Genomic DNA, 18,878 nt, shown 5'->3' with positions numbered 1-18,878 from the left:
CACTGCAACATGGGAGACCATGCAAGTCGACAGAGAAAATGCAAGCAGATTTATGCAATCTAATATACAAAACACAGTTAAATAAATCATCAACTCAACAAAACAAAATCTAAAACAATTAACCAGACAAGGAAGAGGCTTACAAAACAGTGAAGGTGAGAACTTTCTTTCTTTGCTCACGTGTCTTTTTCTGGTGCTGCAGTACTTTGACATCTGTTGGTCACCATGCGTTCCTCCGTCTAACTATTTTCATTCACACTTTTGTTTTAAATTGAAAAATTCCTAATTGTTACATCTCAATAACTAAATAGTTTTTGTAAGTACACCTGCACCTGTTAACTTCTTTAGTTTCTTTCAATTTCAAACTACTTGACTCAAAAACTGAAAAAAAAACAAAAAAAAAAACAACAAATAAAAATAACAGCATTTTGACCCAGGTCTGTTTATACGGCGGCTGTCCACATGACGTAAGGAATGCTTCTGTACATTTGATTCTCATTGAAACAGGACATCTTTTTCTCATGTGAAATTCTGACAAAGGGCATTTTTTGGATTATTTGCACGTACAGTGAGATACGGTAAATATTTAGATGCAGGTGTTTTAGTTTAACCAAAAATCAATTAATATTTGGAGTGAAAAAGCAATAAATAATATCAAAAACACATTAATCTCCTTGATATTTCTGAGTCAAAAAAATTAAAGTCTTTTTTTTATTTACATACACCTTGTCTTATTGCATGTGATAGACACATATGGAGGATGAAAATGTGGAAATTGTAAAGTTTTGGTGAACAAGAGGTCAAAATATATTACAAATTGTAAATGTATTAAGAAACAACTGTCAATCATCTGTACATGATCAGCGTATCAATACTGCCCTTTGAAAATGTTGATGCTTTTTCTTAAAACACGTTTCATCAATGCATTCTATTTACAAAGACTGATTACTTTTATATATACAATCCTTTGTCATATATTGTACAATACTTACACATTCGGCATTAAACATGGTGTCTTTTAACACCTCAATACAAAAAAATAAAGAATATCATATAACCAGGCACGGTGTGTTATACTGGTTTCAAAGTATTGCCTGTACAGCACAATCATTCAAACACGATATCATAGCTGCAGCTAAAAGGGATTTTTGAGAAGGCAGTGTGTCAGATAATATCAAGAAGGAATCATCAAGAGGGTCTCCCTTTGTTTTGGGGTTTTTCATGGAAACACATCGCATTGATCTGCTCTGTGAGCTGCTCTGAATTTTTTTTTGTTTTTTTGTATCACAGTTACAGTGATGATTTAACATCAAACAACCATAGCAAGTGTCCACTTCTCCTGTTCACTGGGAGTTCAATAAATCAAAGTGTTAGCAGTGGAGAGAGACGTCAGTAGCTGGAGCATGTCCCTGTGGCTGTGGTGGTTGTCCTGTCCAGAGAGGCTTCAGTGACTAACTGCAGCATGGACTGAGGTCTCTACTATCCATTATTGAAGTTAATGTGCTCCCTGCTGCCACCAGCCTCCGACTCTACCGGGCCTGTGTCCAGTTTCCTGAGAAGAAGCTGAAATGCCAACTGCAGGTTTGGGTAAAAACTCAAAGATATCTCCGAACGTCTTCAAGTCTCCGTTCTGTGGCTTCATGGAAACGATCTCTGGTAGTGCTACTTCTTAGCCAGTTGAAAAGGATGTTGACCCTTTAAACATATGCATGAAATCAGCTTAATCAATTTAGAAACACAAGCAAATAGAAAATGGGAAATTCAAATTGCATAAGATGCATCAAATGTTGTTGCCCTGAACTTGTTCTGCAGTTGTTCCTCAACCTGCCTTCTCTTGTCCTGCTTTCTGTCCTCATTTATCTTTCTTAGACAAACGGATCAATTTCTCTCACAGTTTCAAACCAAATTCAACCTCACACCACCTGCAACCCATCGCTTCAGACATCTAGTGATAATAAACAGATCGTAGCTCTTTAGGGATTTGAAGTCAGTGTCCGAGACTCATTGACTCTGCGAGGATGCAGCTTTGACCATTTTTGGTCAACTTCTGTTTTTGTATTTAATTACACATTGTGTACACAGTCTCAAGAGCTTAAATTAAATTAAAACAAGCAAACATCCATATTAATAATAAAAGCCCAGGGCCATGTTTTCCTTAAAAAAAGCATACTTATGTTTTATCAGTGAACGACTTCTAATGGAGACCGCATCAGTCGTCTCATTAAATCAACACAAACAACATGTTGATATGGAAGTGACGGTGCCCTCTGGTGGCCATGTTATGATGGAGGCAAGGACTTGAGTCAGATGGCATAATTTAAGGTTTAGTTCGAGAGCCGCAAAGTGTTAGTGACAAGTGTTAGTGTGGACTTCAACACCAAAGACTGCTCTTCTTTTTCCTGTTTAAAACATTCGTCATAGTTGTTTCCTTCAACCACGACTCTCCACACCGAGACCCCGTGAGCACTCGGCTAATGTTTCAACTTTCCACCTGAAAAACGATCCTGAATTTCAGCGTGTCCCAGCCTGACTCTTTGGGCCCTACGGACTCGGGGAAATGTTGAAATATAAGGAGCCTTTAGTCTTCACCACCAGGCCAAAAAGAGATTTGAAAAGCTCCAAGTAAAATTAGTCATTTCTACTTCAACCTTATCAAAACTGTAAATTAGAGAGTGAACAACAGCCTTCTGAACAATGAGTGAATGACTCTGGTAAACTTAAATGGGGAGAGAAAAACCACCTGCTGTTCTGTTTAGTTGGAGGACAAAGACCAAAAGATCAATGTCTTTAAAAATGGCACAAAGTTATCTGTGGTGTCATCTTAAACACGTTCACATGGCTGATTATACTTTAATGAACCGTTCGGATTTACATGAACAGCTTTGGTTTATCTGCTTCTTGTTTGAGGATGTTTATATTTCCGTCTGTTGTCAGACTATTGAATGAGCATAATCATCATGCACATCTGTCCCAAATAAATGAAGCCTACTGAACCTACAGGCTGTAGGCTGTTGTCACCTACTTATTTCCCAGGTCCAACTTTCAGATTGGGCAAACTGCACCTGTTACAACGTACATCAGCTCCATCTAGTGTGACTCCTAAAGGCTGCAGTCATAATGACTGCAACAAAGGAGGGAGTGAGAAAGAGTGAGAAAGAGTGAGAAAAGTCAAACTCTCAGCTGATTGCTGTTTGTGGGCCACATTAAAACTCATTAATTACATAAGTTAACTTTTGCAATATAGCTACTAACAAAATGGCCATCGAGGACGAAGTGTCTAAAATGGTACGTAACTGTTCACTGTCGAGGACATTTTACATTTACAGCTTTAATCACTAGTTGTTTTACAGTCGAAGATTTCCGTATACAAAAGAGATGAACGGTTTACATATGATGCTTCGTTATAAATAAAACTAACCAACAGTATGTACAACTACAGGAGAAAAATTTGTCCATTAACAGAAAATAAATTGATTGTTTTGCTTATACTTCAAGCAAAAATACTGACGGTGATGATTTCTTTAGTTGATTTTTACATATTATAAAGTTAAATTAATGTATGAATTAACTAATCATTTGCTGCAGTTCTATACAAATGTAAAAATCACCTTGATCTAATGACATATCACAACAGGTTATTCTTTAGATTGAATACTTTCAACAGTTTAAGTATTATCCTTTTTTCTGATTACCTACTTTTACTTAGGAACAACCTTCAGTGTTAAACTTGTTCTGGTGTATTTTTTACACTTTGCATTCGTAGTTCTACTTCCTAAATACTTCAGTGGTATTTTCTTTAGAAGATCAAGCACAGTAGAAGAGAAACTCAATCCAAGTTAAACCGGGCTGCAGTTTTACATACTGCTTATCTCTCGTGATATTTATGTACGCAGCAGCCGGTTTATTCTAAACTGCTGAGAACAGGAAGTGAGTTTAAGATTGGTTTTGTTTGGACAACACAAGTTTAAAACCAGCTCCTCAGAACGGGACCGCAGCAGAGCCGATGACACGGTACCAACCCCACAATGTTTTTTTCTGTTTCTTTTCTAAAATGCTGTCCTGCAGGTCCACAAGACAACAGATGACACAGTTAACTACAGAGAGAGTCGACAACTACCATCACAGCAGTCTCTGGCATGCAGGAGTGAGAAGGTGTAAAACAGTTCGAACAAAACCAAAATCCTCACAAATGTATGTTTAATTATGAACTCATAATTATGAAATTCCTTTGAACACAATTCAAATTTTGAAGATATCTGAACATAAGTATTTAATATCTTTATGACAAGAAGATGAGGGCAAGCTGGTTAATGTGAGGTACTGTGCAGCAAGACAACAACAACAGTTTATTGCTGGCCAGGATCCAACAATAACCTCTCATTGCAACATCAACATCAAATCCAGGCAGAGCAAAAGACGAACAAAGGTTTGTCAGAGAGCAGCAGCGTGTCATGAATCATCTCCACTCCAGTCACTTCTTCAATTTCTTCAACAGTCGCGTTGGAATGTTAATGAACACATCTTCTCCATTAACATGTTTGTTGATAAGAAGTCTTTGTTAAAAAAAAATCTCCATTGTCAAAGCAGATTACAGTTCTCCTCGTTAGTTGATGAGACAACGTGATGATGGCAGCAGCATGCTTTGCAGGTGAGCAGCAATATTTCCATCCAGCAGTGGAGGCTGAACACCGTGTTTCAGGTTAGAAGACAACCAATCTACAAACACTACAGTTAAGAAACAGTCAAGACACTCACTAAACAGGAAAAACTATTTACAGTGAAAGAAATATACACAAAGCTAAAACATAGTTGTTGCTTTTCTGCTGCACAACTTAACACGTAGTTTTCAGGATTTTCATGCCTGAACTTTAAAGCTTGAAATAATTAAGACTTCTTGGTGAAATCGCTTCTCCATGACACGTGTTTACAGAAAGCTGTGATTGTTGAGAATATTTCATGATGAATGAAAGAGCCGACCTTAGAGACGAGATTTAAGACTGTCACCTAATGACAAATGAACATATCACTCGGCGTGGTGTGGTCTGGATGTAATGCCTGCCATCAGAATCAGACATCCCATACCAGTAAAAAGACACGCAGAAGGTAAAGATAGCAATACAACTTCAGTTGGAGGGAACAATCAACATAGCAGGTACCAGCTGACGCATTCATGCCATGAATTTGTCCTGAAGGTGGCAATATAGGAACACTCATGGAGCATCTAAAACCCAGAGTCCCTCCGGGAAGCATCATCGTGGTGTAACAAGCTGGTTGGAGCTAACGAAGCAATCATCCCAAATCATTAGACATCTCCTTCAGGCCAGTGTTTACCTGAGGAGGAAATTCATTGGCAATCTGGCCATTATTTTAGGAATTAACTCAACAGGGAATTTTGACTACTAAAACTTTAGAACAAAAATATTCTAGAAATTTGGAAAAATGATAATCTAACAAATGAATTTGCAATAATTTAACATATAAAGACGACATAATGCAGGAAGCAAACAATATAGTAATCAGTTGTGTGCGATGTAATGTGTATCTTTCCTGTGCCCTTCACTGGCTTCGCCTTCACACACCAACATGGTCATGTCTGGGAAAGATGGAGGCCCAGCTGTCAACAACTGTAACTATGACTATAACCGTCACTATATATAGTACTTATTTGCCAACATATACACATTTGCCGATGTATCTGCAAAAGGCAAAAAATTCTGCAGGCTAACATATATCAGTCTTGCCAAATTATGCCATTCATAGAATGCATTCATAGTGTTCATGAAATACTATAAATACAAGTAAGAAACTAAAACGACAGAAATATAAAGCTTTATACTTTTCTCTTCAACTTGTATTCTGATTACAAGTTGAGATCAAATGCAAAGCTTTATGCATTGTTGTTACATTACCAGTTTCAACAGGATCCTTAGCAAACCACCAACCATGTCATTATCATATCGTAACGTCTGGACCAAAGTGCTTCGATGGATCAGCATGGTCATGAATAGGACAGAAAATCAAACTGGTGACAGCCCTCAATCTGATCTATTAAGTCAGCATGTTCGTCAGTAGACCGTGAACACATCACCAAAAGTTCAAAGTGCACACTTAAACCAGCTCACGGTTTGAAAATGGAGTAAAACTGAAGGGAGTGTATGTGCAGTGCTTGTCCATGTTTTCTTTATAACATTTTTATCACAAAACACAGTTCACCAAAGACTTTCCAAACGATAACACATCGGGCCCGTTTACGTCGGCCTGCCGTCGTGCACTTCTGAGCGCAGATAGGCATGTTCGGTATTTTGAACACAGGTTCAGACTGCAGGTGAGGCGCACCGCGGTGCAATGGAGAAGTAGGAGGGGCAGATCATTAGAAGGTGTGTCACAGCTCACTTCAATCATAGCCAATCAAATCAGCTCTGCTCGTTCCCTGTAAGCCTGCTGTGATGCAGCGGACTGTCAGTTTCTTATGGATGAAGAAGGAGCAGACCATCCAAACTTCAACCAGGAGGAAGCTGACATGTTTGTCTGGAGGTTCAGGCTCTGATCTCTGAATGTATGGTGCTACAGTCGGCCTCCATGATGATGATGATGATGGGCTTGGGAAGAGGTTATTAATATTATACGGTAGATCAATACGTTTTGAGACGTGCACGGAGCAGGAGGAAGGCAGAACAACAAATCACCATCGTTTTTGTGAGCGTCTGCTCAAAGCATTATTTCCGTGGACATGAGCACACATCTGGACTGTGCTGACAGGTCATCATTGTAAATGAGAATTGGTTCTCAATTGATTTTACCTGGTTAAATAAAGGTCATATATACATCAACTTCTGTGTCCAACTCTGGAACTCTGTTCATGAGCACTGAAGCCAGGAAAACAGCCCGTCTGTCAGATTTAGACCTGGTGTGAGCTGGCGGACGGCTCAGAGGAAAGTCCTCCTCAGAGTTGACACCAAAGTAGCACCGCTCTGGAATTTGGGTTCGCCTCGGCGCAAGTCTAGAAAACTGTGTACCAAAATACCACAAATACTAACTGGAAACTAAAATAGGGCCCGTAATGTTTCCAGCCCCACAACTCAGTGCAGCATGGTCTAATAGGACAGAACAAAACAACATAATGCAATAAGTTAATGAGCATTATTGACTTCACATTATGCACAAATATCATGCATATGTATCCAAAATATAATTTTTAATTATCTGACTATACCAAAATAATGCATAGATATATAAATCCATTAGCCAACAAACACTTTAATACGTATTAAATAAACAATCTCTACAAAAATCTCTTCGACACATATTTTTTAGGATTTTTAAATTTTTCCATGTATAACACGAGAGGAAAAGTAAAAAAATAAATATCCTATGTACAATCACACAAGCCATTCCAGTTATCGTCACTGCAAGGAGAAAGCAAAAGGCAAAAAATCAAATGTTAGTTCAGACAACGTTGGTGGTGAAGTTAGCATCCAGTACGTGAGCAGCTTCAGTAAACTTACTTTATTCCAACATCCTGGTACGGGTAAGCCATCATCTCCCTGCAAACACAAAACAAGTTGCAGAGTGAAAAATATTGCACACTGCAGAGATGAGCAATATCATCATGCAGGGTGTTAAGCAACAATGCATATAAAAGCAATTTATAATTAAAAGAAGAAAACAAATGTTGAAATGTGTAGACTACTCTCTGGACAGAGTGTCGAACAGTTACTTGTTCCTCCACGGGGTACCACCACAGTTCTGGAAGCACAATTCAATTCGCACTATTTCTGGTTATTCCAGTTATGAGTTCAACCTTTAGCAGCTGAAACCACTTCACTTTAAGAGTCTGGGTCAAAGATTAAATCTGTCACAGTGACAAAATGGTGTTTTGTACTCTTGCAGCAACGAAGAAGTCTCGAGCCCCAATTTAATTTAAGCCAGTGATTGACATCTTCACCATAGAAATAACCATGGTTACCGGTGTAAAAAAGTACAGCACAACAAACAGACAGAATAACAGCGTGTTTACAGATTCTCCAGAAAGTCAGGAGAGTAGCATGTTCCTATGATAAGGAGGATTAAGGATATTATTGGAATCAACTTTTTTCTGCAGTTAGAATTGCTTCCAGAACCAGAGGGTCCCCCTCTGTCCTGAACCCCAACTGTATACTGTGGAAGAATTCATAACTTTCATTATAAATACAGAAACCAAATCAGACTCTGTATATAGAGATCATGTTTACAGTGTGGCATTGAGATGATTCGGCAGCAAATTTAGAAGAGCGATTGATCGATGCTGCTTTACGGCACACAGAAGAATATTACTGTTGTTCCAGGTGAAGATTCACATTTTTCTGTCTCTTCCAGAAAGACAGAAAAACAATAATAGCCCAGCGGGAGAATCACATTAACATTTAATCCTTGTGAAGACGAACTGTGTCGTAAAATTGGATTTCAATAGACCACAATGCCATTTTTGTGAAACCGAGACTACCAGCACTTTCCAACATGGTTTCATTCATTTTAATAATCATTCTGAGGTGTTCCTAAATATACAAACACAAGCTACAGAACTAAAATTGTAAGCCTTACCCTTACCTGTGAGGAGGGAATTCAGAAAGCAAAACTCTTAAACCCATCACCAGACCTATGAACCATGATCAAGGTTTCTTCCAGTACCATATATAAACACCTAGAAGCCCTTCGCCTCGCAAAGGAACGCTACATGACATCATGACAATTGGCTGTGAATGACAAGATGCATGTTGGATCAATGAGCAAATGCTGCAATAAGACTTTCCATGCTAATACCAGGACGCTGGTATCTTCTTGGACCAAATAAACTCATCAAGCTCCTGCTGTTCTTTTCACTACGTGTGGTATTCTGTGGCCATGAAAATGGAAAGAAAGGTGCTCCATGCAAAAGAACATTTGATTTTTAATCAAATAGTTGCTTGAAATGCCCAACCCTCATACTTGACAGAGCAATTTCAAGGTGAAATATTAAGATTAATTTTGTTATGTAGCTGGTAATGTTAATTACAGTCATAGATCTGCATCTGAATTTAGCGTAGAAGGTTTTAGTAGAGATGGAAAGGTTGAGTTAAATCATTATTTGTTCTCAGAGGGAAAGGCTTATTCATATTAGTTGTACAGGAGGCTAGTTGGAACAGTTCAGTCTTATTACTCCGAAGGGAAGCGAAGAGAAAATGACAAGTCGATTGAAACTTCCATGCAGACGTGCAGGTGTGATTCAAACATCTGTAGTTCCCACAATGAGGTGCAGTTAGAGAGAGCTAAAAGCATGCAGGGAAATGTGAAGGGAAAGAAAGAGCACCATACCACAGGGCAAGGGGCATCCAGCCCATCCAGGCCTGGCAGGCCCGGTTCACCTTTCTCCCCTTTAAAGCCTCGGAAACCCTGTTTGTGAAATCAGCCATTTAAAACCAGTTTTGCAGCTAAAGTGCACTGGAAAAGTGTTCGTCCTCCACTGCTTGATAGCAGAAGGATCTTCTGTCCACTGGGTGACCGCTTGTAGGTTTCCTAAACATGCAGGCAGCCTGAGACTGACAGGAACCGGACGCGCTGAGAGGAATTTTTAAAGCTGATTAAGCTCCAGAATTCTGCAACAAACCTGAATCCCAAGAAAATCAACAAAGGTTTCAGATCCGTTTTGAGCCATTTTACTGCCTAATTTGAACATCTCAGGAATGAGGCGCTGATGGATGTGGCTGTGGAGAAGGACATCGGGGTTACCTCGCTTGGCCCACTACCACCATGAGCCAGAGATGTTTGGGTCCAATATGGTCCAATGGAATATATTTCTTTTTATCTGGTTGTGAATTGTTTGGTGCATCAACTGGTCAGAAATTTGGAAATACGTGTAGTACGTACGTGGGCCAGGAATGAGAGGTTTTATATGGGCTCCAGGTACAGGACTCTAGTTGATCCTCTTCCTACAATGCAAGGAAATAGTTCCTGAGAGGCAGGAGGGAGGCTGAACATTCATTTGATAAGCAGCATCTGCTTGGTTCCTGTCAATCTCATCCCTGGAAAAAGAGGTTCCTCAGTCAGAGCTGAGGTTTGTGCTCCTTCCACATTTTTCACTCGATAAATATGTTCATCGCTGGGCCACAGAACCTTTCCTATGTTCTCACGAAGCTTTTAGTCGTCACAATATCCATTCAACCACATATTCCCAAGAGGGGACAACTTGACCAAACCCTCCCTGAGGTTGATGAGAACCTCCGAACACCAGAGCCAAAAGGAAGGCGACTACTGGAAACCAATGTTTTAGAGAAACTGAAGCTCTCTTGGATTATGTTTGATTGTAAAGCAGTGCTCCTTCCCTTTGCCTCTTGGTTACACATGGAACTACTGACATACCAACGGACAGGGGGCATCTAATCCAGGTGCTCCTTGGTCTCCCTTATCCCCTTTGGCCCCCCTGTTGCCTTTCTTGCCCCTCTCTCCCTGCAAACAAATGTGTATTGAAAGAGACAAACTTTAATCCTCCTCATTAATCCACACATGAAGCAAATGCTTTTTTATTGTAAGATTTCATCTGTCACGAGTGCTTACATACAGTATATGTAATTTAGACAAAAAGTTATACGTTAAAAAATACGTTATTTTCATTAATAATTTGATTAGTGTGCCTTTTGCCTTTTTACATTTTTTTCAATGTAAATGTAGTGGAGAGGGAAGGAGCGGAGGTCGTTAGGGAAGAGACATTAAAGCCAGTTGATGAGCAGGTTTTTTTTTTTTTTTTTTTTTTTTCTACCTTAGATCTACCTACAAACTACTAAAAGGAGCTTTTGGAAGATTTGTGAGTGAAACGTGAGCAAGTGACCAATTTGGCTTTAATCATGGGAGATAATACTGATGAAAAAGATGTGACATCTAAAATGGTGAACAGGACAATGTCCAAAAATAAAGTCTAAATTTTGGTGAAATGAGAGATGAGTCATCATTGCAAAAAAACTGGTTGATTGAGGAAAATGTAAAAAGTCCCAATGAGCATTATGTTCAGAGAGGACAGATGGGTTTGACTTTAGACGGTTTATTTCATTGTTTCCTACCAAGTCAGTGTTTTTTATTAAGTGTCTTCAACACAGGGAAGAAGGTCTTTCTCTACCAGCATAACACAACCCAATGTCTGATAGAGATGGAGAGCTCAAGCTGCATTGTGGGTAATGTAGATGCTAGGTTTTGACCAGGAAGTACCTGGTGGTTCTGCATTAAGGAGTGGACTGCTAACTGGGTGGAGTACACTTTTAACATTAACACCTGCTCATCAACATCAAAGGCTGTAGGAGATCAAACAGAGATATTACAGCATTACATATGAGGATATATATATTTATTATATATAATAATAACGGGCTTTTCCAGTGCTGTCTCAGCATCACTTGTACAACTGTGATCTTAGATCTTATCTTTTCTCACATGGCTCCAGTGCTTCTGGCTCGACTGCATAATACATCTGTGAGTAGGGCTGGGCGATGGGCACGAACGTCATACCGCAATGTATTTGGGCTGAATGGCGATATCCAATATATATATATATATATATATATATATATATATATATATATATATATATGTATTTTGTATGAAGCGGGCTGAGTGTATATTTGTAAATCAAAGCCACGTGAGAGCTCATAAGCACTTTTATTAAAACGGATTAAATGAATAACCCTTTTTGAAAATATACAGCTGCAAAACCCATCACTAAAACATGATATAAAATAAATAGCCTATACTCGATCAAATCAGGTCTTTCTTTGAAAATGTCCAGTCAGTTATTTTCAGGATCAATAAGCCTGCTGTGCTGTGTTCCAGGTAAGATGATGCTTCAGCTAATTACCTGCTGTACATCTAAACTGACACTAGTTCTGCTCACGTACTCTTAGCTCTCCTTTGTTTAGCGACTTCCTCGTCTGTCCCTCGTATACCTCGTTTGTCATTAAATGGACTATGATTGACAGCGGTTCCCATACAATATGGGCACATCATATATGTGCACTTATCACACCCGCTTGTCCTACTGTTAAAAATAAATTCAGCTCTAGTGTCCTTTAGTACGGGTTACGAGGTCGCTTACATTAATAGGTCATCTCAAAATAAAGGATCTCTTTTTTGTATATTTTGTATATCTCCAAAGAATAATGTTGATATATAATGAAAGCTCAAGATTATATATCTACATGAAAGCGCCCAGCCCTCGATCTGAGTAGATTCATGCAGTCGTGTTTCAGTTCTATGAACTTTGTCTTACTATTCTTTGAGGGTGTGTTGTGCTTCTTACATAATTATAATTATACAGAATTAAAAAGCACCAGTTCAACAACTTTTAGAAATTCAGTGCAGATATAACAAATGAATAATCAGCAGCTGCTGTAAATGCACTGGTTACATGTTGAAAGGTTTCGAAGGATGTCTGTGTGCATTTCTACCGAACTAACAAGTTAACCATCTAAAAGATAATTAGCTCAGAAACATGCAACATTGTTGGTGTGCTTGGACCTAAACAAATAAATGTTGACCATGTGATGGGAGAGCACTGTCGCTAATTGGGGACATTGGTTAGGGACTCAGGGGTTGGAGGGACTTAATGGAGGCTTGCGAGGGAGAGGTAAGGTTAAGTAGGAGTAGGAGTAGCAAAGAGGAGGTGTAAGAGGAGGAAGATTAACCCAGGACTACATTAGAATGCAGGAGGAGGAGGAGGAGGAGGAGCAGGAGGAGCAGGAGGCCAAGGTTTGTGAGAGGGAGAGAGGGCAACCCCTGCAATAAAAAGAGCCACAGGCCACAGAGCAAGGTGGAGGGAAGGAAAAGGGGATAGGAAGACCTGCGGAAAAAAGGAAGACAGGACAAATAGTAAAAAGTCTAACTCTATCTCAGAGCTTTGTCTTCAACACTTTCAACTGGACGGTCACATTTAGGTCTGTTTGTCAGAGGAAATATTCTTCTGGTTTTTGGGGGTTTACATTGAAATCCAGGCCAGTTGAATGTGCTGAAAGAGCTTATGAAATGTGAAGACTGAAAAGATGGGAGTGGAAATATTAAAAGAGTCACAGGTTAATGGGAAGGAAACAGAAACATTCTCCTAGGGGAAGGGTATGTGAACATTACAAACACACTCATTTACCTGGAAATGGAAGACAGTTTTTACACAATATCATTTTGCACAACTGTTTTGCTTTACAACGGTATTTAAATGAGCAGTGTGAGAATATGATAACATATCAATCTCATTTTTGTGTGTTAAATCTGGAATCAGAACATGGTTAGCATAGCTTAGCACAAACAAGGAAATAATATTGATTGTAGCTGTTTGAACACAGACTTGTGACTGACATGTTGACTTCTAATATGTGGATTTAGTTTATACTTGAAAAGTACAGAAAACTTTGAGGCAACATATCCCTGTATAAATAGGTCATTGATCAATAACATCTTTTTTTATTTTTATTTTTAAAAACCTGCCTTCATATTCAAGAATTATTGGTATCTTCATGGAGTTAAAATTATTCCAAAGACCCGAGTGATCCTAACGTTTAAAACAAAGCCAATGCAGAACAATTTATTACATAATATCTTGATGCAAAATAATCAGAATCATTAAAGAACATAAAAATCAAAGCAAACGATCTGCCTCATCTGGCTTCCTTTTCCTGAGAACATCCACGTGTTGATGTTCACAGCTTCAATGCACATCTCGTCTTTTAGTGTCTCTGAAGTTGTTTAAAACTATTCTAAGGTTTTCTAATGAAACTCCAATTGTAACAATTATAGTCAAATATTGTTTGTTGGTGCAAATACCAACCTGTTACTCACAAACATACGGGGCTTGTTTTGTTGTTGTGAATCTCGGTGCAGCCAAACCCAGGTCTAAGTACGGTTCGTAGGTCTGGCCAGCCTTTTGGTAATTTGCACACAAACGCCATCACGTGTGCCGCAGCGTGGCAGGAGAAATTAAAACATAGGAAGCGTGTCGCAGCCCAAAAAAATCAGCTCCTCCAATGCCCTCCACTGCTGTGGCGTAACATGGTTTTCTGAATGGCTGCAGAAGGAGCAGGCCAACACTACCAGACAAACGTTATGCAGGAAGCTGACAGACGTGTCCTGGAGGTTCAGGCTTGTAATTACAGAATTTATGACGCGACAAGTCGGCCTCCGCTGGCCGACGATGTTAAACGGACTTTTATATTATAAATGCCTCTTCAACTGGTATTAAGAGTGCGACTGACCAGGAAACTGTAAGAAGGGGTTCAAAGATGGAAGACGAAGGAGCATTTGAGAGCATCGATGGGTTTTGGGGGCGTCGAGCTCGACATATCATGTGGTGCATTAAAAATGTGGACAATTTAACTGAAAATATTATTTGCCAATTCATCAATAATTAAATGTTAAAGTGAACAAAGAACACCGTCCGATAGGAGTGAGCATGAGTACGTTACACCTCCAAGCTTATGAATCGCATCGGGAGCTTTGAGTGAACATCAAATTATGAATTACGTGGCCCGTTGTGTGTAATTAGCCCGAACCTTTGAGTGATGCAGGCTTAGACCAGATGAGTCGTGAAAAGGCTTTTGAATTGTTATCACTATTTGTGAGTTAATTGTAATTAATTTGTCGTTCGCCCAAGTTGCCTTTTATATCACGTGATTGAGATTGTCCTTAAATCTGAACTAACTGTGTGATTCACATCCAAGTAAACAGAAAGCTGAATGTTTTATATGATTAACTGAATCAGAAAGTTGCATTCAAAGAATCTTGTTTAAATTATGAATGTAAGTGGGATGAAATACGTAAAACATCCACCAAACCTGTCTGGGTTTTGTTGCTGTACGCTCTTCCCACCGCAGACATGAAAACTTAGACCTGGTTTGAGCTGGCAAGAAATGTAAACCTGTTTTCATCTAAAGAACGACAGCAGGATTAGTGCATCTTTACTGACCCGTCCTGTTCCACCCATCTCAGCGCCGCCGGGTTCATGCTCAGCCAAGAAAATAGCAACTGAACGCAAGTGCGCTAAAAAAGCTCCTTATGGTGTAAGAAATTGTAAATGTGCTCGATTTTGCGCTGGTACGGAAATAAAGCCCATAATGTTTAGTTAGTCTAGCTGCTGAATCGAATGAGGTGAACTGGTCTGTGTGGACTCCACAGATTAAATCTAATTTGTGTCATTAGCCCAAATCGTGTACGTACTTCTGCTATCTTTACTACAGGCCAAACACTACAGGTTGTCACTTACCCGATTTCCTTTGAGCCCTTGAGGTCCTAATAAACCCTGCAAAAAGAAAAAAACATGATATGTGACTGTTTTTGAGGAATATGCATGTTTGCTACACTTTGGGAAATGTGCTTGTTTGGTGTCTCAGGCCATGTTGGAAAAGACTCCTTTGAGTGAGGGAGATGAATACAGATCTGTTGTGTAACAAAGTTGAACTACAGCCACAGTCTGATGATCACATTCAGAATAAAACCATGGCAACGGTTGATTGACAGATGAAACTTTCCTTTTAGATCCAAGTGGAATTGTCTGTCAATATGAGTAAAGACACGACCATGCAAGCGAAGAACATTACATTACATTTATCTGACTCTTTTATCCAAAGCGACTTACAATAAGTTCATTTCAACCATGAGGGTTCAAAACCAGAACAACAGGAATCAAGAAAATACAATTTTCTTCCAGAAAGCCAAACTACAAAGTTCTATCAGTAAGTTCTATTTAAGATACTAAAGTTCTACTTTTTTGTTGTTGTTCCTATTCAAGGTAAAGTCTGAAGAGATGTGTTTTTAGTTTGCGGCGGTAGATGAACAGACTGTCTGCTGTCCTGAATATAAAAGATGATATGATAGTGATAGTACTATTATCAACTGTCTTATTGCTAATTAACTCCATTCAACCAAACAACAAATCCCTTTCATGGCTCTACGTGTGCTGTAACATACAACATGTCCTTAATATTTCTCTGAACAGGACACAGACATACATGAAAGTTATAATGAGGTCTCCATCTGGCTCTGGATAAAAGTGCAAACAAGCATATTTCTCAAAATGTTAGACAGTTGCTTTAAAAGTCTGAGAAATGTAGAGTTATGACTTGAACACAATGAGTGGATGAGGACGTCTGCTGCTGCAGCTCAGCGGGTGGAGCGGTGGAGCAATGACCTTTGTGAGGAAGGGTTCGAAGTTTTGTTGCGTGATCAACAACACCCCCCACCCCTCCCCACCCCATCATCCCACCCCCTCCCCACCACCCCATCACCCGTCCCCCCCCCCCCCCCCACCAACCCTACTCACCACAAACTCTCAGTTCTAGTTTCATGTACACGGAGAAGCCGTTGATGCTTCTGCACCAGCAGAAGCGATGAAACTTTCAAGCGATGAAACTTCGATCACGTACTCACAAAGGTTACGGCTCCCCCCGGCTCCTCACGCACAAAACACAAGTCTCTGAACTTTTTGAACCGCCCTCGTGTAGAAAAATGAAGATGCTATTCTTGTTGTTAGATGAGAGTTTTGCCGTGTATTTGTCAAAAGTTTGCTTCACAAAGGTTTTGGTATAAATTTAATATCATCATTGGACTTTGGTACAATCAATATAGTAGTATTAGTTTGATCTTTTCATTGTGCAGGTAAAATGTTTCTTATATAAACATCCTACTTTCAATGGTCTGAAAGCTGCTGTTTATTTCTAAAATGACATGTTGTACTTACGGGGATCCCTTGTGGCCCAATTGGTCCTGGTAATCCTGCATCTCCCTTTTCACCCTGAAGTGATAGAATAGTGTACATTTTAAACACTATGGTCTGTAGTTCTGAACCGGAAATTTACATTCAACATTTTGTATTATTTTATATGAGATTAAATATGTAGAACATCCACCAAACCCGTCTGTGGGTTTTTGCTGTTCATGTGCATTTGTACCAATTTAAGCCTTAAAAAATAAAAGAAATTGTCTGCCGGGTGCGTTGCACTTAGACCTGTTTTAAGCTGGCAGAAATTTAAGCCTAGTTTCGCCTCAGAAATAACAGCTAAATTGCACTGCAGGAGCATATGGAAAAAAGACTGCACTGTACCAAACTGAAGATACGCTTAAAACCACACGTAATCCAGCTCTGTGTTTATTTTAGAATAAAGAAGAAAAGAAACAGAGAAAAACTCACGCTCTCTCCTTTTGGTCCAGCTGGCCCTGACACACCTGCAGGTCCTATTAGACCCTTTAAAAGATAAAGGGACAATAAATACCTGAAGGCAAATAGAATAGTAGAAAAAAATACCATGATTAAATGTCTTCAATCAGTAAATCAACAAGCTTTGTGGTGGACATGAACAGGTGTCACAAAACTTAGGCCCAAATATTTCACTGATCTGGAGTGATAAAGTACTGAGACAATGCAATAATCTGCTGACACGTGAAGCACAAACCGCCAAGCTTGTTGAACTACTGTCAAAACTGTTAAAAAGGAGGGAAAATGAATAAAATGTCAACAGCTGCGGTTCTTTGTCTGAGCAGCAGTCAGGAATGGAGAGGAAGACTTTGCATCTCACGTATATCCAGTATGTACAGTACCTTATGTCCACATGTGATGTATGATACAGTCTAGATGTGCAAAATGACATGTCAACATGCAGCATGAGCATCTCTGCATGCTCCTTATGGATAGCTCTTAGCAACGGCAGCTTTGCAGCCTGCAGCTGGTGCAGAATCAGGAGACAGGAAACTGTTGAGGCAGAACTGAGGACAGAACTGAGGACTGAGGATTTACACCATATTTTGGCAGAAGGCTTTTATTTGAGCACATATAGGAAGTGTAAGAACAGAGATTGAAAATATGATAAAGTAGAGCTGATTTTTAGACAGTGTACCATACATCTGCTTTTGGAGAACTAATTCAAATATGCAGTGAGTGGGACATGATGGGCTCTATGTTCATCCACCAGGCGTCGGTGCAGATGCTCTGGAAGTAGATGTGGCCAACTTTTTTGGTAATTTGTTGAACACAAACAAAAAGGTGCATCTGAGGTGGTAACCCAAGCTAACCCAATATCATCATTCTAGTTTATGGCCGAGATTGGCTGCAGCGTCACGATGCAGGCCAACTGTCTCATTCACATCCAATTCAAAAGATAAAAGTCAGCCTACATTTTCTTTTGATTATCTGAGTCTGAAGGTTGCATTAAAAAAATAAATAATCTAGTTTTAATTATTTATGTAAGTGGGAGTGAATACGTAGAACATCCTTGAAACCTGTCTGAGGGGTTTTTCACGTGTGCTCTGTCCACTGAAGCCGTGAAAACAGCCCTCTGCCCGCTGCAAGGGAAATTTCATCTCAAATTGGACAATGAAACCGCACGGCGCATCTTTACCGACACACCAGGAAAATTGCAACTTGCACCAAAATGCCAATAGATCTGGATCTGCGATGCACCAAGCTCCAAAATACAGCCCATAATGTTTTACAAGATTACAGTTGTAAAACCATTTTGTCAGTAACGTGTGCTGGATAACTTCAGAAGATGACCTGTAACATATCTTTAGTATCTTTGCACTGATATTTGTGGTTCGTTGGGGCCTTTACTTGAACTGGAATAAACCATGTGGGCAGATTGGGGGATGTTTGCCATGAAGGGAGATTCTATCGACCCTGTCTGTCCTCAGAACCCGACCCTGAACAGTTCTGTCCTCGCACAGAAGGAAAACGGACCGGACGAGCATGGGAAGCAAAAAAGCAAGCGGACAGGACAAGCAGACATCAAGCAAGCAGTAGCAGAGGGGAGGGTGGGGGGGTTGGGAAGGCGTAAGAGGAAGAGGAGGAGGAGGAGAAGGAGGAGGAAGAGGAAGAGGAGGAGGAGGGACCAGAACAGGACTCG

At 39.7% G+C, this 18,878-nt stretch overlaps 1 protein-coding gene across 1 annotated transcript in view; it reads right to left on the bottom strand.

Moving 5' to 3' along the window:
- Positions 1-4,255: 4,255 nt before the first annotated feature.
- col13a1 (collagen, type XIII, alpha 1) overlaps positions 4,256-18,878 on the bottom strand; it is a 53,092-nt gene continuing 38,469 nt past the window's right edge. The window contains exons 34-39 of the mRNA XM_069174717.1: positions 17,171-17,224; positions 16,721-16,774; positions 15,248-15,283; positions 10,375-10,461; positions 7,506-7,544; positions 4,256-7,406 (exon numbers count right to left, since the gene is read on the bottom strand). Of these exons, the coding sequence (XP_069030818.1) occupies positions 7,404-7,406; positions 7,506-7,544; positions 10,375-10,461; positions 15,248-15,283; positions 16,721-16,774; positions 17,171-17,224 (273 nt within the window). The 3' untranslated portion in view covers positions 4,256-7,403. The remainder of the gene's footprint in view (positions 7,407-7,505; positions 7,545-10,374; positions 10,462-15,247; positions 15,284-16,720; positions 16,775-17,170; positions 17,225-18,878) is intronic.

This window comes from Embiotoca jacksoni, unplaced genomic scaffold, assembly GCF_022577435.1.
Source record: "Embiotoca jacksoni isolate LCO1_2020_lvr unplaced genomic scaffold, fEmbJac1.0.p SCAF_60, whole genome shotgun sequence".
Taxonomy (NCBI): Eukaryota; Metazoa; Chordata; class Actinopteri; family Embiotocidae; genus Embiotoca; species Embiotoca jacksoni.
This window is presented reverse-complemented; position numbering and strand designations above follow the sequence as displayed.